Source organism: Calliopsis andreniformis, chromosome 5 (genome assembly GCF_051401765.1).
Source record: "Calliopsis andreniformis isolate RMS-2024a chromosome 5, iyCalAndr_principal, whole genome shotgun sequence".
Classification (NCBI taxonomy): Eukaryota; Metazoa; Arthropoda; class Insecta; order Hymenoptera; family Andrenidae; genus Calliopsis; species Calliopsis andreniformis.
The window spans coordinates 13419438-13442987 of NC_135066.1; the positions used below are offsets into that span (position 1 = coordinate 13419438).

Genomic DNA, 23550 nt, shown 5'->3' on the forward strand with positions numbered 1-23550 from the left:
CTCTTTCCCGCGAACTTCTCTTTTTAAGAGAGAATCGTGGGCGGAAATTAGAATAACCAGTCTAGCCAGTCGTGTTGCGGTTGGCGGACGGTTCACGTCTATCCCGTGAAAGGCGAACATTTTTCAAAACACCGCCCCTTAACCTTTTTCCACGCTGATTCGCTCAGTGTAAAGGCGATACGTATGATTCCTTGAGCACGTTATCTACGATACATCGTTCGATTCAACTCTGCGACGATTTCATTCGAAAGGGACACCCAACGATTTTTCACAAGTTTTGGATACTTTTTCACTCCACTTCCCATTGATCGATTTCGGATGTATATCGATTCGATTGCGTCATGACAGGTCTGAATTTATCGAAGGCAGCGTACGTATACCTATCTACAATACATATGCATTTTTTCTTTTAAATTTCATGTCCAAATTATTTCTCATTGCTGGTATATGTCTCGATCATAGCTCGTTATTTTTAATTGAAGACTCTTTTGCATTTTACTCATTCACGGTTTATTTTGTAGAATGCGTTTCTCCTTGCATGCCAGTTTGAATATTTTAATTCGTTAAAGAGATCGTTGCCATTAATCGAAATTTATTGTTGGTTTAGTGTTATTGGTATTACTGGCGTTCAGAATGTTATCTTCATTTGACAGAAATAATAATATTAGTAATGCAGAGTTTTATAGAAGTAAATTTCGTCAAGTAGCAAAGAGTAACATAAAGTTTAATAGTTATAATATTTAATAAGTGTTTGCAGAAATTGCTATTAATGATTTTCATATTTAAGGGTGATTAACACAAGGAATTTAAAGAATGCTAGCTAGAAGGGAAAATAGGAATTCGAAATAAGCCATAAAATGTTAATTTGAGTCTTGATTAAGATAAGATCTGGAATAGAGTAAAATGGTTTCGGTTGAGTTTTAAATATTCGGAGACACAGCGAGCGTGTGGAATGTCAATGAGACTTATGAATGGTGTAGTACGCTTACGCGTTAATGGGAGTTGTACTGGAACTAACAAATTAAGAATGAGCGCAGTCATTGATAAAACAGTTTTTACTATACAGAAAAATGAACGTACTAGTTTTTAAAAAATTACCGCCTTATTTAATCGCTGTTACTGTAAATTTTAACAAATTAAATAGAAATATTGTATGAAACATAAAGTTAATTAAATTTATAATTAACAGATAAAATTAATAAGCCGGAGGTATTAAATTAGGTTTATACAATTAGTATTATTAAAAATTACAAAATTTAGGGGAATATAATTTACATTAAATTTATACTATATACTGGGTGGGCAATATCTTTGACTATCTTAAGTATTCCTCGTATTTTTGAAAAAATAGAGAAATCTCATTCACAAAAAACGTATAATACAGATGGAACTGTAATGTTATAATAATAATTTGTTCCTTAGGTGAAAGTTTTCGAATTTTTTTAGTTTTCATTTGCAAATGAACACCTCTTCGAATATTTCCTACAGCATAAAATTATTTTTTTTACTCCTTCATTAATTTCCTTTTATTTTGCTTTATTTTTCTACTAGGAATACAAAAAGTATATCACGTCACTTAGAAAAATAAAGGTGACCTTGAAATCTCTAAGAACTCTCCACCTGCAAAGAAATTATTACTATCATATTATGGCTGTCCTGAATCATATAACTTATGTAAAAATGTTTATTTGATATCTCTAACTGTAAAAATAAGGGAGATATTCAAAATGCTAGAAATTATTATCCTACGCTATAGAAATACGTTCAGTAACATTGTACTATAAGTTATGCCTTTTTTACTCTATTCTAAAATATAATAATTACATATATAAAAATATAGTAATTAGTAATATTCTATTATAACATTCACCAATGTTACTCACCTATAATATAAATTTAACATTGGCAAGCATAAGTGATCTTGTGATACAACATCTTGCTCGATCGTGGGACGTTAGGTCCCCAAGTGTTTTTAAAGTGCTCGAATATTGGCATACAAAAGGTTATCGAGATTCACAGCGCACAGTTCGATTTGCATTTCGATAACTCTAATGCACGCATCGCGTACGCTCGGCTACGCAATCGTGAAATACGGCTATATAGCGGTGGCGCGCGAAGAAAATTTTAAACACCCTGAGAGAAACCTCCGCCATAGATAGAGGCGTCGCGCTTTCTATTCGCGCGACACAATTTCCCATTTCCGATCGTTCCATCTGTTTTTCTTCTTAATCGTCAGCCAATTGGTGTCAACAATACAATTATATCCATACATAAGTCATTGTTCAGTTTTTGATAGACATTTCCTGCGTTATCACTTGTAACAAAATTAATTGCTGCATTTACATGTGTGTATGTATAGGACAAAAATTCGAGCTACTAGGTTTACCAAAATTTGGTAGCTGTTTGAAAGCATTTTATATTTCTATTCAAAATTTTAACGATCACTGTTGATTAGTTGAGACAAAAGATTGTGGCGGTGATTATAAAAAATCCTGTCGAAATTGTACCGAATTGCAGCCAATTGGTACACTTTAAAATTATTCTAATGTGCATACATACGCACACACATAAAGGTGTGTAGGTGTAAAGTGTACGCTCGCGATACAACTGCGGATGTAATTACATCGCGGGCGAGCCGGAAGTGGAAACAGTCTGCCTGGTTTTGCCGGTTAAACGGCTACTTTACACGCTCGATTATTTCAGATTCGAGCTAGGGATAATCGAGCTAGATCAATTTTTCTAATGGAAATTCCTTTTCAGAGTACTTTTACTCTATTAGAATGAAAGTTCTATAATTTGAGTAAAATATATGCTCAAATGCATCGTCAAATTTGTTAGCAGTGGAAAGGATACTGAGGACTCCCACAACAGTTACTAACAGATAAATTTACCATTCATTTATGAAGGTAGTTGACACAGTAGTCGATCATTTAGCAAAAGATGTCGATTCTTTTAATGAAAGAATACGTTTAAACTGAAGAAAAGAAACGACTTTTTCTACTAGTCACTTTACATCGTTTACAATGTTAACATTAATAGTAATTGATTAACAGGGAGGGACATAGTAGCTATGTCTAAGGTAGTTGACTCGATACTCGATTAATACTCAGTAGTCGATCACTTCAATAAATAATGGTTTTAAAGTACTTATTTATTGTATGATATAATTATACAAGGTGCTCAGTTTAACTGGAAACCCTCTGAGTGAGACCAACACTCATTAGAAGGTTTCCAATTAAACTGATCACCCTGTAGTTATATCATACAATAAATAAGTACTTTAAAATCATTATTTATTGAAGTGATCGACTTCTGAATATTAATCGAGTATCGAGTCAACTACCTTATCCACTTAACAATAAATTAAACAGCCTCTACTTTTCTTAAAATAAATTATCACACGTGCTGCCTAACAAAACTCGTAGAAGAAGGACTCAAACTACTCAAAACATTCAGGTCTCTCAAAATACTTAAACCCTTGTCACTTCCTGCCCCTCTGCTGCAGCCAAAGGCAGCTCTAGCAGCGAAGAAGGTTAAGCTAAAAATTGAACGAGCATGAAAACTGTTTCAGGTAATGCCTCGGGAGCCCAGTCGAGTATATCTGTTGGCCGTGCTGCTGCCATTGGTCGGTCTCCGTAACGCTGGCTGTTCGACATCCGCTCCCCGATATCCGGTCTGTAAACCGGGTCTCGAATTTTGGTCGGTCGAGCGTGCTACCTGTTGGCCTTGCACCAGATGCGCTCCTGAATTCACCCTAAGCCCCTGCGCGATTTACAAAGATGCCATTTGCGGGCCGCTGTCCGCACTCGAGCTCGATTGGTCTTTCCTTTCGACGCGGAAAAGGCCGGAAAACGGCCAGCGGAGCCTCGAGGCGGTCACCTCGAAGGTGCTATGGAGGTTTCCTGACCTGGAGCAGCAACAGATTAGGCAAGAGTCGAAGGATTTCGTCGAACGTGTGGGAAAGCTCGAACGGAGTATTGAGCTGAAAAGAAAGGACGAGGTACGTGTACATATTAGGTGGAATACTTCTTTCAGCGCAATTTTTCGTGGTCCTGACGTTTTCGTGTTATGTTGAAGAGGATGATGGAAGTAGCAGGTCTCATTTTATTTTGCAAATAATAGGTTTCAGTTTGCTACGATAGTGGAGCGTTTAGAGCAACAGAATTAATTGAATGAATGCTTGTTCTTCTCCTACTTCAACAAAATGTAAGTGAGGCGAGTATTCTTTCATTCAGTTTTTAATTTTATTCAGTCATTAATGATTGATTTTTGCTGATGGTGGAAGAAGAACGAGCATTCGTTCGCCTGGTTTAAATGCACCATACGCAGCGCAGTTTGTAGCCTAAAAGAATCAAATCTGCAAACATGCTGCTTCTCATCGAAGGTCTAGTGTCACTAATTTTGAATAGGTACAATTGTACAAATGTATTTGGCTATATTAATATTTCCTCAGCAAATATTAAGTTATGTATTAATTAATGATTACACACCTATTTGTAAAGAAGAGAATAACTTGATACTTTTTTGTAACAAATGTTATCTTTAAATTTACGTAATATGACATAAATATTAGGGGCCGAATACTTTTGTGACTAACTGCACATACATGTATTTTTATCCCTATTTTCTATAGTTCTCTTATAATTTGGAAATATAAAACAGAGTGTAAGTGAACCTCGCCCGAGAGAAACATTCACTGCAGAGGAGAGGATTCTGTGGGATTGGCAAACGGGAGCGTTGATCCTTGCAGTCTGCGCGTGTATTCTCTTCTTTCTGGTCGCAGGATGTTCAGCCTTGGTTTATGCGAGACAGTGGCGTCGAATAAAGAAGAACTTCGAGCCTGGTAAGAGACTATTTTTGATTTTTTATCGAATCCTTAATTTTAATCCTCTTCCTAAAAAGATTTAAGGTATTCGATATCACAATTTCTCTGTTTTTGTTTTCTGTATTCTGATTCTATAGTTTAATTTTTCAGCAAAAATTAAGGCAAACAAAATAGTGTAACAAAAACTATCTAAAAATATTTAATCAACGATAAACGAAAAAATATTTAATTTAAATTTGCTTCTTCACTATACTATAAGTTCTCCTTTACTTTAGTCAAAATTTTATACTTTTATATTATACACCTACTAATCATAATTTTTGTTCTCAAATTATTTTGTTTGCTCTCAAAAATAATTATAACAATAGACGCCACATTATAAGAAAATTTTTAAGGAGTAGTAGATAAAAAAACATAGGATTGGGTTGAATAACCTTGGGCGGTCCTTTTAAGTAGACAGAGAGACTTCGATCCTTTTAGCGTTAAGAGATTTCATTACATTCGATCTCAAAGGATCGGTACGCGTTACCACAAGTGGGGGACAAGCAGTCCTTTAAAATGCAAGGCGGATTTTCTTCATTAGAGGGCCGCTCACGACCTCTGCTCACCTTGGCTCGATCTATCACGCCCGGATATGACGTCTCGATGTTCGATGCTTCTCGTTTCTTTCATCATGTTCCGTTCCGCGTTCTCTTTATACTCAATTACCAACTCGCGTCATTTCTGACCGTTCCTCGTTCAGAAATCACGTGTTGCACTTATCATTCGCGTGCAATTGACTTCGATCGACATCGATCGTAAGAGAATACCTTGAATATTAACGAATTTAAGCTTCAATCTCTGTTTTAATGTTTTGTAGATCTTCTAGGATCGATAAGGAAAATATTACAAGAATTTTCTTTAGAACTAGTAGTAATTTGATTTAATTAATAGTAGTTCGATAGTGTACATATTATTGGTTTAAGGTGTGATGACCTTCATACGACCTTGTCAAAAATCATGACAATTTGAAGAAACTACGGATATGTAAATCTATAAATTTTACACATGAAATATTTGTTTAATAAGCTCAGCCTTTACATTCACCTATTATAGACATACATTGGCATTATGCAAGGAAAAATAATTTAAATGTAAAAGAGAATTGTGTTCTTTTATCGTGAAAGCGATATTTAGTTGACAATGTCCTTAAACAAGTCCCCAATAAAACATGAGCAAAAATATTTAAAAAATCATAATCATGATGTCTGAGCAAAAGAACAGAACTCAAAAATTCGAGTAAACCGAAACGTAAAAATAGTAGCAAGGATAATTTTATGAATCAATTTTTCTCATGAATCGCACCACGTGTAAAGTTGAAAGAGGTTACTACCCAAGAATGCTCGAGCATCTCTGAAAAATGTTTGAATGGTGCCTGGCGCGAAACAACAACCGCTGCCAAAGTGGTTCGAATTCCTTACGGTTCGTTCGATTCTGTTTGCTGTGATTCGCCGTTACGATGTCCTCAAACAAACTTCGGACACACCGTTAATACTGATTTGTTTCGATATAGTACGTGTTTCAGGGAATACGCATGACATAAAAATGTAAGCGTACACGATGTTACGACTTACGAATGAGCGCTTGTACGACGTTACTATCTGTATTTGCATAACGTGCGTTACGCAGAACTCACCCACGCCGGAACCTCCTCTTTTCCCTCCTCCTTCTCATGCAGATGCCCCCTTCCCTCCTCCTCGTTGTTCCCCATCTCTTTGCCACCCACGCTTCCCGAGGAAACATATTAAACATATTACTCGATTAGTGATGAGATCGATACATTCTAAATCTAAAATGTGAAATTGTTTTGAACTTATTTTAATAGTTATTTCATGCTATGACGTATTTGAAGATGGACACCTACTGATAGTTACGATTATTTAATAATACTTGAACTATGTCATTAGTAAGTTTACTTTAAAGTAGGTTTAAGGTTTGTTACATATACTCATTGTGAGTGGTATTTATGTGGGTATTTTTTTGGAACAATTTTGCTGCATAATAAATATTGCACAGTTACTCAATCGTAAAAGTTGGCGGGAACATTACTTTTAAATTTAAAAATTGTATGTACCTACTTCATAGAAAAATTGAATTTCTTTTGCAAATAATGTGTTCCATTGATAACTGAAGCTAAATTATTATATTTAATCCTGTTAAATGTATTGAAAAAAGATCTGACGCTTCTCAGCAAACAAACAAATAGATTCGATAGATGTTCAACGCCATCACTGACGAACATTGTGTATAATAATTCGTTGCTTGAGTCGGCATGAATGAAGTACTACTATTTTGGCTTCGATATCACTATACGTATACATAATTGTTAATCGTTGATTCACGTGACTTGGCTTTATTTTTGAAAAGTAAATATAAGATCACCATTTCATCCATGAATAATCTGTATTATTCAAATACTTAAATTAATATGATTGCAACATAACAATACTTTCCTGCTATCTTTATTTTAACGTTCAGAAATAAGAATTTCAAAAAGGATTATCATCGACATTTTTTTAAAAATGTAAAATAACTTACATCCCACATTAATAAACATTGTCATACTACTACCAGTAATTCATCTCGGGAATATTTTTTTTCTAATTATATAGAATACTTATATTGCTTTGTATAATATTATGATATTTTTACTTTTTTTTATTTTTTACATTTTCATTTCATTCATGGTTGTTTTTTTATTTAATTTTACATCAATATTGTAAAAACATTTGTACTGTCTTTTATTAAATGCCATTTGTAAAAAATTCCCATAGATTATGGTTCTGGGATTGTATAATTTCAAGAAAGTGTCTGACTTGATTCTCAATTGGAATCAAAAAGTATTGTCGGTATTCCCACTAACGGATTGGTAATATAAGCGAATGGTTGTGCATTCGGTACCGTTTCATTGCTGGGTTCTGCTTACTAAAGGGGACTTGGCAGAATACCCAGCTCCTCCATTTAGGACCCATTACCTGATCTCCACTATCGATGTCATTCAACTATCGTTCATTGAACGAATTATTAACGTTAAATTATATAAAAAGTTCTAGCGTATATCAAGAAATAATTAAAGAGAATATTTTTGTGGATAATTAAACTTACAAATTTTAATTATTATTTTCTTTATCACACCTGGTAGTATTATTAGCATTAAATTAATATTAAAATATGTACTTATATATAGACCTTATACACGAAAATATTTACAAAGGATTATCATTTTTAAATTTTTAAAGCAGGAAATATAACTTCCAGTAAAAGGTAGAGTCAAAGTTACCAAGACACAAGATACAGCTAAGATATTTTAATACGTATTAGACTTGGGAAATTATTGATATATTTTACTACTTATTAATTTCTATTACAAAATTTTATGAGTAGCCTGACTAGAAACTGAGGAGAACTAAAACGATTTCCCTTTTTAAATTACCAACACAAGAATCGAAACATATGCAGGTATAATAACGCGTTAATATTATTTAAATCAGTGCCAGCTCGTCAATTGAGAAGCCTTTCCTTCCCAATTTGTTTGTAGCATAATTGAATGTGAAACAAAAAAGCTCATAGAACAGTGGGTCGACCGTTGTCGTTCGCTTGTAATCGACGATTTAAGCCAGAGAACTTAGAACGATGCTATCGTCCATAGCAAGGATGGAATGCGAGCTGAACGACTATGGAATGCGGTTCTGCTTTCTCAAGGCCCTATAGGATGAATCTAGCAATAACCTCGCTCCAGCCTGAAGGCAAGCTTTTCTTCTGCTGCTTCTAAGGAGAAGCCTAGCTAACAATATGGAAGACACGTTGTTCGGAAAACGAAAATGAAGGGCATCTGCAATTAATTATTTAATGTGTAGGATGAGCTTCTTCCACGAAAATTTGTAAATTTTAGTTGCCTTGATATGTTTTATAATTGACATTTAAAATTGACACCTCCCCAAGCAGAAGTAGTTTTTAAGTCACGAATAAATTCATGGAAAATTCTTATTTATTTGTGTTTTTGTATGGAAAGGACGTGTTTTTTATTCAAGATCTGGCACTGATTTAAGGTCACTTAGTACTTTATAAGTAGATCTCAGTTCTTTTATATTATGTACATTTCATGATTCTAATTTATTATAATTAATTATAGTACTATGAACCATAACATTCTGTAAAATTTACTTTATCTATTGCTTAAAATTTAAAATGATAAAAATTATGCATTACTTCAGAAACTTCTAAGTTTTACAAATTTGAAGGTGTATATAAAATTAGAAATCAAGAGGAATGAATGTTTTAAGTATTTTAAGAATTAGTTGCATCTGGATCACTAAAGTAATTTTATATATATTAGAAGACAAGTTTCGTCATGTTTTAATTGATTGCTGCAAGTAAACCGAAGGTGTACGAATGATTGCAGTGGGTCTAGAGGAGATTTCGGCTCGATTGAACTTAATGGTCAAAGCAGAACTAGCCGAGCTGGTTGCGGGTGCACCCATGAACCCGGGTGATCCTGAAACGAGGTGCCAATATCTTGAAAAACTCTTGGGTAATGTCACTTGCTTCACTAAAAAAAATTACCTTATAGTTTCAAATATTTATCACAAATTAAATGTTTCATTTGAAAAATCACAGACTACGTATTTACCAAAAAGCATTAATAAAAACATATATATATATATTTGAACACAAATGTTCAGTTTTTTGATTAAGCAATCTACTTAATTTTTTTTAAAAATATTGTGCTATACTTAACCGAACAAAATATTTGAAGAAAAGGTATTAATATTCTTAACGTTTTGAATTGTTACAGATCGAAAGAGAGAAACTCCTGTGATGGCCAGTTGGCCAAAAGTCAGTGGGAACGTTTACATAGAGGAAGGTGAGCCTCCAAAGGGGAAGAAAACGCAGATCGCTAGAATTCATCGAAATATCGAGACAATTCTGAATCAAAAGAAAAATTCCAGCGATTTGTAGAAGAAGGAGAGAAATGAGAGAAACGAGACAAATAAGATTTACATTCTTCTTCGAGATGTCGAGGTAAAAATGACATATTTTTTTTGTATTTATGAATGTATTTATGAGCATACTCAACGCAGTGTGCGGCTAAAAAAGGAAAACGCCGAAAGGTACAAATCAGTATCGACAATTGTACACGGAGAATTTGTATTATTATGTTTTCTAAGTAAGTTAAAAATTCTACTTTCTTATATAAGATTTCTTCCTTATTCAAACCAGTATATGAAGGAAAAAAAGGAAGTTTCTTTGCTCGAAGTCTCGAAGCTCGAATAAAGTCGAGTGACGATAGACTCGGTCCATCGATTATTTATTGCTTCTTATCAGCATTTACATGCCATTATTTTTGTAATATAATTCTGTAGTGTACAGTAAGCTTCGCGTAATTGCTCCAATTATGTCTGTTCTGGGGCAATAATGTGAGCCTGAATATTAATTTCGTGTGCAATCTCTAGACCTGTTCATGTCTTTCAATCTATGACGAAAGGAAGACCTCTAAAAATATCTATAGCACAGAGACGTCTTAAAAACGTCCTAAATACATCCAATAAAGTCCTAAAAATGTCCAGAAGACATCTATGAGACGTACGATGTTACAAATCACTATATCTTTAACACGTCTTGAAAAACATTTATAAAACGTTTTAAACATGTCCATGAAGTACGTCTTTAAGACGTCTTATAAATGTAAATTTCTCAAGTCTTTAAGACGTACGCTGTCAGATGTTTTTAAAACGTCCAAATTATGTCATAAGACGTTCAGGCATAAAATTGACATAAAATAGACGTCTTCAAGACGTCGTGTGCTGCCTGGGCTAGTGCTTGATATAAGCAGAAGGAATTAATTGATGGAGCTATTAAAATTTAATAAGAAATACTAGAACTTTATACAGTTCTAATATACCTAAATGTGGATATACACTACAAGTTACATAACTTTTTTTATATAAAAGGAATATAATCTTTTGTTATGCCTTAATACCATAAAAAAGTTATTGTTACAATTGAAGACTCAGCCCGATCTTCAACTTTTATGGTTTCATTGCCCCTCAAGCTCCGAAGCTTTGTTCGCGAAGGCTGCCAGAGGTTAATAAGCCCAACATCATGGCAGGGTATCTCGAGAGTAATTAGTCACGTCAATTTCGGAGCAATTACGCGAGGCTTACTCTACATGCCGAAAGTTCAAATAAAATACGCTGTATATGGTGGAACTCTGGGTTATTCTTCCTCATTACGTTTTTAGCCACTCTGTGCAGCGTAATAAAAAGTAAAAATATACAATAAAAAAGAAGTAAACGATAGTATTGGCGAGTTTCGCCGCTGCCATTGTAATATAATACGAGAAGAACTCAAGTGTGAAAATTACGAGCATACCAAGTCTGATGTGTTAATTATAATATTTATATCAATTAACTATTATATGTAGATATAATTTTTAATTTTATCAAAAGCGCAAGAAATTCATAAATTTTAATGTAAACTGTGATGAGTTTCGATATTGGTATGCGACTGCAATAATATGAGTATAAATAAAGAATGATTTCAAAAATTCTAATTCAACTTCTTTTTGTATTAAAAATGTGAAAACTTTAATTTGATTGCAGAAGTTATCCATCTACATTATGTGATAAAAAGTGAACATTTTTTTAGGTCTGAGTAAAATGAAGAGTCCAGGAGTTTGTTTAAATTGCTAAATTTAATTGGCTTAAAATTACATTTACGATTTATATTAAAATAATGAACGTTACACGACGCGCAAACTGTACGGATCGCATTCGAATCTTTCAGAAAAATATTTCCTAAAAAAACACAATTTTCCCTCTCTCTCTCACTCACACGTTCTTGCAATCTTCATCTTTTTCTCCTTTTGCGTTTTTCCCTCATTGTCATTAATATTGTTCATATTCGTACGACCTGTTAAGCTTGATCTAACCGATACCGAAAATACTGTTTTATATGTCTGTCATCTTTCACGTTAATATCACTTTTATCGCTATGATATCTGTTTCGCGTACGACGCTGAAAATGTCACTGCGTTGTGTAACGTCGGTGGCAATTCATTAAATCGGTAATAACACTTTCTCTTTCGTTATTGATGGAAAAAGATAATGTAAAGAAATCACTTTGCATACAATATTTCGGAGCAAGGCCAAAAACTAAAACATACACGTTCTGCACTCTGTCAGCATTATTTTAAGCAAACAATTGACATTCAAAGGAATTGAAATTTATAATTTATCAAAATATTCCAAATTTATTTAAGAAGAGTCATTACTAATAGTATTGCTCCATTACTTGTTATTACCTTCGATATCTGACCGCTTTTCCATACTCTATATACATACAAAAGCATTAAAAAAAATATTTTAGAAATGTTGAGGTCATTCACATTTTTCAGAATCTATTGAAGATTTAAAAATTTGCTTTAAACCATTCTTTTGCCCATAAAAAATAGTGACACTCTCTCCCCTTCCAATTCTTTAAGACATTCAACGATTACAAAAGAAAGCAGTAATAACGCCGTGTGAATGTTATAAAATTGCGATTTACGATTGTAAAATGTCGTCGTTGAAATTAAAGATTCATTCCAAGTATCGATGATTGAACTTTTCGCGATGTTGCAAAACTAGGACGTTTAGAATTGCGGCTTAAAGACAGTAACGAATGGCGAAAACTTGCGACGCAGTGTGGAGGATAATCTATGTGAAAATGTAACAGTTCTATCAGTTAGCTACGAAAATGATGATTAGATTTTGTTAATCGAGAACTACTCTAGTTTATGATAAGTGTTTCTAAAATTTAAATGCTTCTGCTCGAATGCTTTTTCCCCTCTTTGATAACTTTCTTAAGATACGACTTTCAAGTACCGCCAAATATCAATATCAACGACAATATCCACAATGAAGCATTGTGTAATTCTTTGACTGACATAGAGAATTTCGAAATTAGCTTGGCAAACCATTTCCTCTATATTCTATAAAGTAAATATTGGCATAATTATTATAACATGTTATAATTGATTCTTTTATAAATTATTATCTATTATTTCCAATTTATTTTCTTCACCAAATCAGTTCATTATTGTTACAGTGAATTTAATTAATTTTCATTCATTTCAGGTATGTCATAAACCTTGGAGGAGAATTAGTAGGTTTCTGATTTCAAAAGACTCTAAAACATTTTGACTTTTTATTTATAATTGCAGTTAACTGAACTGATGCCAGTTAAAGAATTAAGTCTACAGAAGGTTCAAGCGTGATCTTATTTTGGGGCCTGTTTTTGAAAATATAAAATATGTAATATTTTAGTTTAGAAAGATGAACTACAATTCACGAATAAAAAAATATATTTATTAGATCACTTTGTTTTCGAGTTTGGTAGCCGAGAAAAATTATTTTTCATTTTTAATGTGATATGATAGCACACAAAAGAATTTGATTTTATCATTGTCTATATATCTTATATATTGTACTATCAATTAACAGGTCATGAAAAACAAAATAATGTTTTATTTACTATATAACTGTTTTAGCTTTTTGAGACTCCAAGTGCTTCTTGTGCTTGTGTGATAATTGCATATTTGGCATCGACGATTTGGATCCTTCGAAAAAAACCCTAACTCATTAATGGTGCATAGTTTAGACAACATTAACAAGTAGTTCAACGTATAACGATTTCTTCTTTGACATCTCTTTAGAAACTCTTAAAGAACTTAAGGTATTCCCATAACAGAGATTATCCATTCGAATCAATACGTTATTAATTAGGAACGTTACTCCTAAATTATCGTTTTATCTCGTGATTAAATCGATGTACTTTGAAAATATCCTCTTGTCGATAAATATTGGCAGCTTTCGATTCAGTACTTTCGATACCTGCTCCCGTCGGTCGAGAATAAAGACTTCAATTTAAACCCTGATCCACGATTTGTTCTGTGTCCTATTCAAATCTGGTTCGAATGGATTATCGGTTGAAATCTGATGCAGATTCTCGATTATCGATTGGTCCTTTTTATCTTCCGCTGATACGGCAGATGGCGAAATGTTCCTGGTGATTAGGTTCAAAGGAAGTAGAATACCCAATAGATGGCGTTGAACAGCATGAAACTGACCGGAAATATGATTCTCGAATATTTATCGATAATATTCACATCCTTTATCTTGGGCATTGACACTCGCAACACAGATGCCCCTCTGCGTATCGCGTGTAACACCTGTAATCAACATTTTTGTTATTTTTATTAGCCTTTTATCATATAATTTATTTCTAGATTACAAATTTTATTCTTAATTTATGTACCTACATTTGAATTCTATCGCAGATGAGGTATGGAACAGTCAGTAGAAGTACGTTAAAAGACTAATATACTTTTTTCCATTTTTAATTAAATTAATTTAAGTTAGAATAAGTGTATCTAATACTGGATAGCACCTAACACTGAACTCTAGCTACATCTTTAATCAATGAAACGCAACAAAGTGGCCAACCTACAAAAGTAGAGGGGATTCCCTGCTATCACGTTCGCAGTTAGGCTGCTTTGTTGCATTTCATTTATTAAAGACATAGCTAATGTCCAGTAGTAAGTGCCATCTAGTATTAGGTACACTTACCCTAGTTATGAGATAATTTTAGTATTCATATTCTATTCTAAATAGATAATTTAAGAGGCCTTGCAAGTCTTCAAATCGTGTACTAAAAATTTACTTCAGGGGAAATCTATTTCGTATACAAGTGTTATATAATAATTGTAAGCGTGGCTTGAGTAGGAATACCACACTGAGGTGAAACCAGAAAAATCCCGCCAGCATGCAACAGTCGGCTTGCTCTTTCGACACATGACGGTTAAGTAGAGAATATTTAAGCGTGCATGTGTAATAAATATTATCCAAGAAAATGTGTTCTTACTAAGAACCCACATTATAACAGGGTGATCAATTTAACTGAAAAAACCTCTAATGGGTGTTTGCAGCACTTACAATGCTAACAGCCTTTAGAATTAATACTGCCAACACTCGGAAGGTTTCCAGGTAAATTGATCACCCTGTAGATCTATTTCGCCTAGGAATGAGAAATAAGTCGAAAGCTGATAAACTGTCTGTGAATTTTTCAAAAATACAAGTTCATATATTTTTACTGCTACCTTTGGTTTGTGCTGTTTAGGTCCTCTGTATCTGAGACCAGTGTTTCTTCCGTGTATGTTGTAAGCCGCGACTCTGGAAAAGCGAAAACTAGGGGGAAATTTGGCCGGATCGTGTTCTCTTCCGGTTCCAGGAGTCGAGCTGCCACTGATCAGCCCTGACCTGTTTCTTAAGCACGGCAGAGGAGACAGTCGAAGATCTTGAAGCTCTATTATGTCTGCTTCTGTTGAGCCAGGAAAGGGAGAACTTGCTTTGCTCCCTGCGAATTAGGTTTCTTTTTGTATTTTTATTATATTTTAACTTCCAGCTATTATTGTTACTTTAGACTCATTCATCGTGTAAACTGAACTCACGATGAGATTAGAGAATGATTTAATCAGTAATTCTTACCCGTCTTGGAAGAAACGATTTTCTTATCATCAGTGTCTTTCTTTTTCGTCTTCTTCTTGGCTCTAGCGCCCCAGTAAGTGTAATTGACTGCTGCGTACTCGAGCAGAGCCGCGAACACGAAAACGAAACACATTACTAAATAAATATCGATTGCTTTCACGTAGCTGATACGTGGCAGTGAGCTACGTACGCCTGTCGAAATTGTAGTCATCGTAAGGACCGTGGTTATGCCTGAAATAAGCAAACCGTGTAAATAAGTGGCAACCTATACCAAAAAATCTTGTATAACAGTAGCCAATAGTTATGGTTAAACTAGGAATTTTTATGCATTTATAGAAAATTTAAATATACAAAAAAGTGCAAAATACATCCTATGTACAGAAATATATAAAATATCAAAAGCATTGCGAGCATCAAGGTATTTAAAGAATAAAACAGACTTTTATTCACATTGTGTTTTCTAAAATACATCTATAAAAATTTTATTTTGCATAAAAACCGGAGTCTACTTATAGTATTTGCTAGAAGTACGTGGAGATTTAAATACTTAAACGTGGAATGGTTCGATACATTCCCTCGTTAATTGATCAGAGGCAAATTCATCCTTTGATCAATTAACAAGAGATTAATATATTTAATGAATTACTAAGACATTCGTCTTGATTAATAAATATTCTAATTTATTTAATCTAGTCTGATTTCTCTAATCTACTAAAAAAGTAATGATTCTTTACCGAGAGCTACCCTCGCACTGGTTGCCTCGTGATTGATCCAGAAGCTGACCCAACTCAACATCACGATCAAGATGCTGGGTAGATATGTTTGGAAAACGAAGTATCCGATGTTCCTCTGAAGCTTGAAGCTCAACGAGAGCCTCTGATATATCCCAGTAGCCAGTCTCTCTTTTCGATCGTTCGTCTCGTATCCGATTATCGTAAATTGTGGCAATTCTGCTTCCTCGACACCTCGAACTGGTGTCTCTTTCCAATACATCACCACGTCCAGCACGGTGTATCCGTCTAAGGGAATTGTTTTTCTAAGTTGGCGTTGTGTTTCGCTTAAAGTATGTAGTCTGTTACAAAAGCTTTTGATATTTTGAAAAATATTTTAGTAGGAACCTTAATTACTAAATAACTGAGTAGGTATTACAAATTTTATGGAGTCCATATAAACTTCTGATTTGTGTATTCACAGAAATAAATTTTACGTCTCAAAATGATAATTTTGTGATATTGTATTCTGTTTGGAATTAATGTCCCCTAATGGACAAATAGTCAAAACTCTTTTATTTTCTAGAACATTACTATTTATAGAGTCCATTAATCGTTTTTCGTCTGAATTTTTTATTATTGTGTGCTTTCGAATTCTTTCGATCTTTCTTTAAAAGAGGTGTACAAATTATTAGACCCAAGTTACATATAAAAAAACAAGACCAATTTTATAAATAACACATCAGTTATTCAATTACATTTGAAAAATTTTCTATCTCAGATATGAAGTATTAATCTCTTATTAATAAAGAACACAATAAGTCTATGCAAGAACTAAATAAACAAAAAAGTTGGAATAAGACAGTTATCAAGAGAGAAAAAAGTTTTCCAATATCTCCCTATCACTATTTCTAACTTCTGACCTGGAAAATCTTCAAATTATAAATAATCCTTCAGACTACGATTTGACGTTAATCTTGCCAAGTAAAGGGAGTCTAGTTACTTATTACAGTAGACTGTGTCGAGTCTAGTAACTTGTAGACCTCTAATTTGCTCTGAGGGTTGAAAGAACAGGGTAGGATCTACGAAAGGTAACATCGATCGTACAGCTCTCGATCTCTACGGTGCAGTTCTGCGAATCGAGTGGATAGTAGTGCAGATCCATCATGCAAGCCAGGGTCGTCGTGAATCTCATGCCATAAGTGACTGATCCGTCTCCGGACAACCGGACGAGCTTATTACGCTCGGTGACGTCGTGCAAGAAACTGCGAACAAACCGAAAACCATGTTTTTTTTCACAACAACATTCTACGTTCTACTTTCGCACTCTCAATTCAAAGGAATGCAAGATCATTTTAAGTACAGGGCGTTTCAATATCAAGTACGCTGCAGGGGAGCTTCGAGAACAGGTGAAAGAAAAATTCAAGTGGCAATATTTGTTACATTATTTTATTATTGTGGACTTGTTTTTTGGTTATTAATGTTCGAAGATTCTACTGTAGTAAGAAACGTCTCTGATATAGCCATCCGCCATGCAAGAGGCTGCATCTGATAGATCAATAAGCGAGAGAGCGTCACCGATAAAGAGCATTGAGGACTGGTTCACTTTACACAATGGTATAATACTTTTTTGCAGGTGATCAATGATTCTTAACAGTAATCGTGCCTTCGTTTAGTGATTCTATGAGACGTAGATTCTTGTTTGATGGAGTACTCGAAACTCAAGGTATCCTTTTTAATTATTTTGGCATGGTGAGATTATGGCGTGATGTTCTTGGTAATCGAATCTGAATTTCTAAGTCCAAGAAGCTAAGGCAATTTTTTTTTATTTTTATATATGGTTTTTCGAGTAGAGTAACTTTGTCTTAAGAAGTTTTTTGATAGAACAAGTGACGGGGAACATTGAGGTATCCTGATTCCAGTGACACATCCTGTATACTAGGAACTTAATAATTAATATTTGACACAAAAAATATCTACGTCTGGTCAACAAGGATTTATAGATTGAGAAGTTGTGAATTTTATTATATAATAATATCATTTTTTATAGTGGTTTCATAAACCACCTGTTGAACACCCTGTACATTGGCTTGCTCACATTCCTCCTTACATAGTATCTAAATTTCATAAAGACTTCTTTAAACACACTTTGTATAATTTTATTTATTAAACCATTGGCTTCGACAGCATTGGACTAATTATTTTCAGATCTCCTTTTTGTTATATTTAATATAGGGAACTTTGTGCATACCTGTTTTTGTCGTTGGCGAAAAATGTATCTGGAACCCAAATCTTTTCCGCGAAATCTCCGCTTAGGGTGAGAACTTCCTCTTCTTGAGAGAACGCCAGCCTCTCGTCCTTCCAGTATTGATTTAAATACATTGTTATCGTATAATCCTGCAGCAAAAGACACACATAACGTAGTTAGACAATAATTGTACTCTAGTTATGCTTATGAAAATATGAATTTGCATAAACTTCCACAATTTATTTATTAATAATAAAACTATATGATATAGTACGGCATGCATTTTAATAATTCGACGTGGTACCAATGGGAAAATCTTAAGCCTTAGTAGAATTTATTTAACATTTACAACTAGAAATTCATAGAATCGTTTTCCCTCTTTTTATTGTTTAAATTACTTTAAAGTAAAGAATAGTTTTGCTCAAAGTTATTTTGAGATAGTTATTTACTAAAAAAATAAAAACTGCAAATATAGACATGATTACAGTGACAGATATAGTTAATAATAATTATACTACAGTAAAAAGTAATTAATATATATTCATACTCAAATTCAATTTGTATTATTGTATTACTTGATCATTTCTTTTTAAGAAGTATGGTCCATGTTTTAAGAACCCTTTAATGAAATAAAAAATAATTCTCTCCTTTGACTATACATATATATCATTTAATTAAGTACTTTTGAAGGCTAAAACTTTTTTTAAAGAACCTTTATGTCCTAAAAATTCAGTGTACCGAACATTTCAAAATAACTTTATTTATTTCCCTACACATAATTATCCTTGTGTGAAAAGAAGGATTCGTGCCATCTATGAAGGCAATGAGTGAAGCGCCTATAGCATAGATGTATTCACCATGTTCACTTCCGAGATTGCGTCGAAGCTCGCGATCGTGAGGTCCATACCAACCAACAGGGGTTCGCCTAGGAAAAAATCAATCGTGAAAATTTGAAAAAGAAAGTAAGTTCAGGGGATGATACAGTTCACATTTTTCAGCCCGTACAACGAACTAGAGATTAAGGGAAATTACTTTCGGTATCGTTAAGCGGATTAACTGGAATCTCTATATGACCAATGGTCCGTTAAAAAGCTCCACCTTTTCGATGATGACATTGCTTCAAATTCAATTTCGTGGAAGATTCATCTACTCCATAAAATAATTGACTTTTAAAAGAATTTTCTCGACACCGATTTTAAAATACTGTTTTAAAATTAAATTTTCGGCAGTTTAAAATATTATCTTAGCGCTGATTTGAGGTTCAGTGTTTCGATGACGAGACTATTCGTAACTAATAAAAATAAGTTTTAATTACAGTTAAAAAAAAATCGGTCTTGAAATTTTTCGTATCGCTGATGGACTAATTTTTAATTTACTATTTACTATCTATTTTTCGTATTAGACACCAGTGAAATACGTCCCATAAAATAATAATTGTAAGCTAAAAGGATATTGGGAATAATGATTACTGAACACTTATCGAAGACTATCTTAGAAAACAATGCTTGAATTAAATAACTAAGTGAGGTAGAAATAACTTGAATACAGACTGATTTTCTTAACAGTCACCTGTTGTCAACTCAATCATTTCGAAGAAGTGAAAGGAACATAGAGATAATAGTAGTATTTACCGCCGAAATTTGGTCTCAATCGAATGTCGTATCCATCGAGAATTCGCGATATAGTCTGCGTCACATTTTCTAGTCTATCGGACACTCCTGTGTTGTCGAAACTGGCCCTGCAATTTTGCCAAAAGAGAACGAACCCATAATTCATAATACTTAATTTAATACCAGCACCACACATCTTTGTTTTCGTCTAAACGTCTGCTCCTGTCGAATAAATATTGCAAGATTTTTACCAGACAACCAGATGGATCATCTGCAGCAGGAGGAAAGTCCACCGCAGTTGCATCCTGCGAAACATCCTCCGAAATTACGTCAACAGATAGAAGAGGACGTCATCTTGTTAGCTTCTTGTATCTCGACATCGAGCTGCCAGAAACTGCAAGCAGAATCGACCTCATTTCCGTATTTGGCCCTTATTATGCATCGTTCATCGTTCACTCTTTCGCCTCTTCAACGCTAGATGTACAGAAGGCAAAGTACTCAATGCGACAATTACGCTTCACCGTGTGGCATGAATGAAATAAAGCGAATGGAAGTAATTTTTTGTCGATGTGCACTATTCTGCATGTTTTAATTTTCTTTGAAAATAATTCGTCATAAACAGTATAGAAGTAAACATTCTGTTGTGTGTACAGAGACAACATACCTTCATGAAACAGTAATCATTTCGAATAATGTGTTGCTAATCGTTGGATAGATCTATTATGTTGTTCTATGTTGATCTATTATGATATTTATGCTTTTATAGGAAATTTAAATGAACTGAAAAGTATAGAATATGTATAATGTGCAAAAATGTGTCGAATATGAAAAATAAAGTACATATTACAGTATTAAAAATATGAAATAAATTTCCATTTAGAGCGCACTGTTTTAGTTTAGTTTATAAAAATGTGAATTTACATAAACTTCCACAATGTAGTAGCAGGTATAATACTCACAAATCTTGCATCGTTTGGAACCAATAATTACCCAAACAACATTAATCAGCTAATTAATGAACTTTGAAATTGAATTTTATTACAAAAGTGTTACAAAATTCATCGAAATATATATCGAGAAATTACGATTTAATAATTAATTAAATATAAATGTATGCAACAGTAAACAAAATTTGAAATCAGGTCTTTGAAAAAATTGTTGCTTTCTACTGTTATCTAATATTGTAATTCAGTTGCTGATTTAAAAAAGAAATATCAGCTTACGAACACATCAAAATTATCTACAATTGAACAAGCAAAGTAATAAAACAACGAATTGTCAATAAGTGAAACAGAGTGCAAATTCCTAAAAGTACAACAACAAATTCACAAAACAGACTGACACAACTGACAGTGATAGCCAAGTAGAGTTCCTGACACTCATACAATCGTAAAAAATTCCCACATTCCCTAATTTACTCACACACTAATGCATAAAAGGTTCTTCAAAAACACAAAACATTGCCTCCAATTAGATTCAGCTAGCAAACTAACAACGTTAAAATCAAGTATACCATTCTCCACTCTCTCATCAACAAGCACATACAAGACTCCTCTCGCCTCTGACTCTTCTCCTATTTCACTATCTTCCATATCTTCCACAAAATAAGAGCCAGAAAAAATCAGTACATCGACTGACGAGAGCAAAATCAAAAGAAGAACAAATAAATCAATTTATCCAATTCGACATAAATGAACAAACACTGCAAAACTGTCCCCAAAATTGTCTAAAAGAGTAGGTTCAAAGAACGCGCTAGCCACGTCCAGCACTCGTAACGTCGCAGACCCGAGAAGTAAAAGGATAACATCACCAGAAGTCAATGGCACTCACCGTTCCTGGCAGGGCCGCCCTTAAAAGGGCACAGTTTTTCACCACCGAACAAGATGGGCTCGTTCGCGATCACTATCCGACGTCTACACCGCTGTCGAGGATATTTTCTGACGGCTGGGATGCTGCGCGCCGCTCACCCTCTCCACTCACCCTCCAACCCACCCCCACGCCCCCTCCCTCGCCCTGTCGCTCTCTACTAACCTGCTTTCGGCTACTCCGAGTCACTCTCGTCCTTACTGTCGCCACCCTTTCCCTTCTGTCCCTCTACCGTGGACCCTCGTATCCACCTGTCCCTCGCGAGTTCCTCCCTGTCCCTCTCCCTTTTCCTTCACCGAGGTCGCCTTGGACCCCACTCGTCATCGTGCCGCCCCCCTGCACATCCCCATTCGCACCTGTCCACCCTCTGGCTTCCCTGTTCTCCCTTATCGAGTCTCAAAGTGCTCATCAGCGAGACGCCGATGATCAGTCCTCTCGTCCCTTCTGTGCCTCTTCCTGTCGTTCACTTTCCCTCACCCCCTCGCGCCCCTACTGCTCGTCAAGTCTTTCCCAGCCGCGCACTGTTACCCCCCTTCCAGAGATCCGCGGCGCGTTTTGTCAGTCCCTCTCACCTATTTATCTTTCGCCTCTGTTTGGACACCGATAACGACAGCCAGTATCTCTCGGTAGTTGCCATTTCTTGGCTCCCGCAGGCGATCCAGAGGTTGGCGCAAAACGCGACGCGCATGTGCACCACCGACGCGACCTACTGACACAGAGTCGTCGGCCACCCCGTCTATCGGTTTCGATGTCAGGATCGAACCGCGGAGCTACACTACAGATGCCTTCGCAAAACACACATCGGCCTGTCGAGAGAGTCGTTAACCTTATGAGATCGCTGCCTGCATCGATCCCCTCCTCGAAATAGACTTTTTTCCCTTTTTTCTTTTTCACCCTCGAAATTGTCAAAGGGATTGGGCACTGAAAGGCTGGAACTTTGAGTAAGTTTGATCTTTTGACTCGGGGCTGTCTTCGAACATGTTCCTTTGGCCTATTGCCCTTAGTAACCCTTTGACTTTGGGGAGTTTTGACAAATACAGATGTTTTCAAAAGTAATTTTTTCACGTACGTATATGCATATTTTAGTATCCTTAGGTCGCCAGGATTCAATGATTTTGCAGGACAATTCAAGGAGAAATTTTTTCATACTTTATTTTCTCAATCTTCATACAGTTTATGAGGGAAGTAAACATTTTTTTTATCAAATATGTCTAGGAATAGATATAAGAATAGGTGTAAAAGAGTGCAAGATGAAAAAACTTTTATGTGAGTGGAAATCTTATCATACCCCCATGTAGCAACGTGCTTCTTTGTTTGCAGATGCTTTGGGATGCTTGGATTAGGGGAAGCTAGGGGATGTATTGCGAATTGTTACGCTAGGAGTTAATGGTTTGGATCTTGTAGTGTGAGTCTTGATATAGCGAGATTTAATTACGAGAATTTGAGGATTTGTTGAGAGTTGTCATAATGGAAATTAATGGTTTATATTTTTTAATGACTTTTGTACTAGGATTTTAGAAATTTTTTAGAATTATTACATTGAAAGCTAATGGTTTGGATTTTGTATTATGAATCCTATTTTGTATTATAGTGTGGTGCATTATATATGAGTAGAATCGTAAGGTTTTAAGGCAAATGTTGTAAATCATTTTATTGCATTGTGCACTAATTATCGTCATACGCTATCACCCATTTAATCTGTGAAGCCCTAAAACAGAAGGCAACA

The 23550-nt window shown here is 34.7% G+C and overlaps 2 protein-coding genes across 7 annotated transcripts; one reads left to right on the forward strand and one right to left on the reverse strand.

The window, feature by feature from the left end:
* The first annotated feature begins 15 nt into the window (after positions 1-15).
* On the forward strand, positions 16-15159 carry Wgn (Tumor necrosis factor receptor superfamily member wengen). Of its 5 annotated transcripts, none has more exons than XR_013001877.1 (6): positions 16-370; positions 3572-4000; positions 4663-4843; positions 9267-9395; positions 9660-9886; positions 15023-15159. XR_013001877.1 is itself a non-coding variant. In XM_076377883.1 (5 exons), the coding sequence occupies exons 2-5, from the start codon at positions 3575-3577 to the stop codon at positions 9821-9823; spliced, it is 900 nt and encodes a 299-aa protein (XP_076233998.1). In that variant the 5' UTR covers positions 16-370; positions 3572-3574; the 3' UTR covers positions 9824-11407. The 5 variants fall into 5 exon arrangements, 2 of the variants coding, with proteins under 2 accessions (XP_076233998.1, XP_076234001.1); XR_013001879.1 differs by lacking the exon at positions 15023-15159 and adding an exon at positions 13068-13121; XR_013001878.1 differs by lacking the exon at positions 15023-15159 and adding an exon at positions 12982-13120.
* Lcch3 (Ligand-gated chloride channel homolog 3) lies at positions 11540-21927 on the reverse strand. Of its 2 annotated transcripts, none has more exons than XM_076377881.1 (10): positions 21789-21927; positions 20210-20352; positions 19980-20086; positions 19206-19273; positions 18352-18497; positions 17208-17365; positions 16125-16409; positions 15391-15621; positions 15003-15259; positions 11540-14075 (listed from the first exon to the last, which is right to left on the reverse strand). In XM_076377881.1, the coding sequence occupies exons 2-10, from the start codon at positions 20272-20274 to the stop codon at positions 13923-13925; spliced, it is 1470 nt and encodes a 489-aa protein (XP_076233996.1). In that variant the 5' UTR covers positions 20275-20352; positions 21789-21927; the 3' UTR covers positions 11540-13922. The 2 variants fall into 2 exon arrangements, with proteins under 2 accessions (XP_076233996.1, XP_076233997.1); XM_076377882.1 differs by having other exon boundaries at positions 20210-20432; positions 21789-21919.
* Between the last annotated feature and the right edge of the window lie 1623 nt (positions 21928-23550).

Bases quoted from the DNA above. Each gene is read 5' to 3' on its own strand.
- Wgn (XM_076377883.1), top strand. From the start codon at position 3,575: ATGCCTCGGGAGCCCAGTCGAGTATATCTGTTGGCCGTGCTGCTGCCA. The intron at 4,001-4,662 runs GTACGTGTACAT...AATATAAAACAG, and splicing joins AGCTGAAAAGAAAGGACGAG to AGTGTAAGTGAACCTCGCCC. The intron at 4,844-9,266 runs GTAAGAGACTAT...GAATGATTGCAG, and splicing joins AAAGAAGAACTTCGAGCCTG to TGGGTCTAGAGGAGATTTCG.
- Lcch3 (XM_076377881.1), bottom strand. From the start codon at position 20,274: ATGTTTCGCAGGATGCAACTGCGGTGGACTTTCCTCCTGCTGCAGATG. The intron at 19,274-19,979 runs GTAAATACTACT...ATTTTTTCCTAG, and splicing joins ATTGAGACCAAATTTCGGCG to GCGAACCCCTGTTGGTTGGT. The intron at 17,366-18,351 runs GTATGCACAAAG...GTTTGTTCGCAG, and splicing joins TTCGCCAACGACAAAAACAG to TTTCTTGCACGACGTCACCG.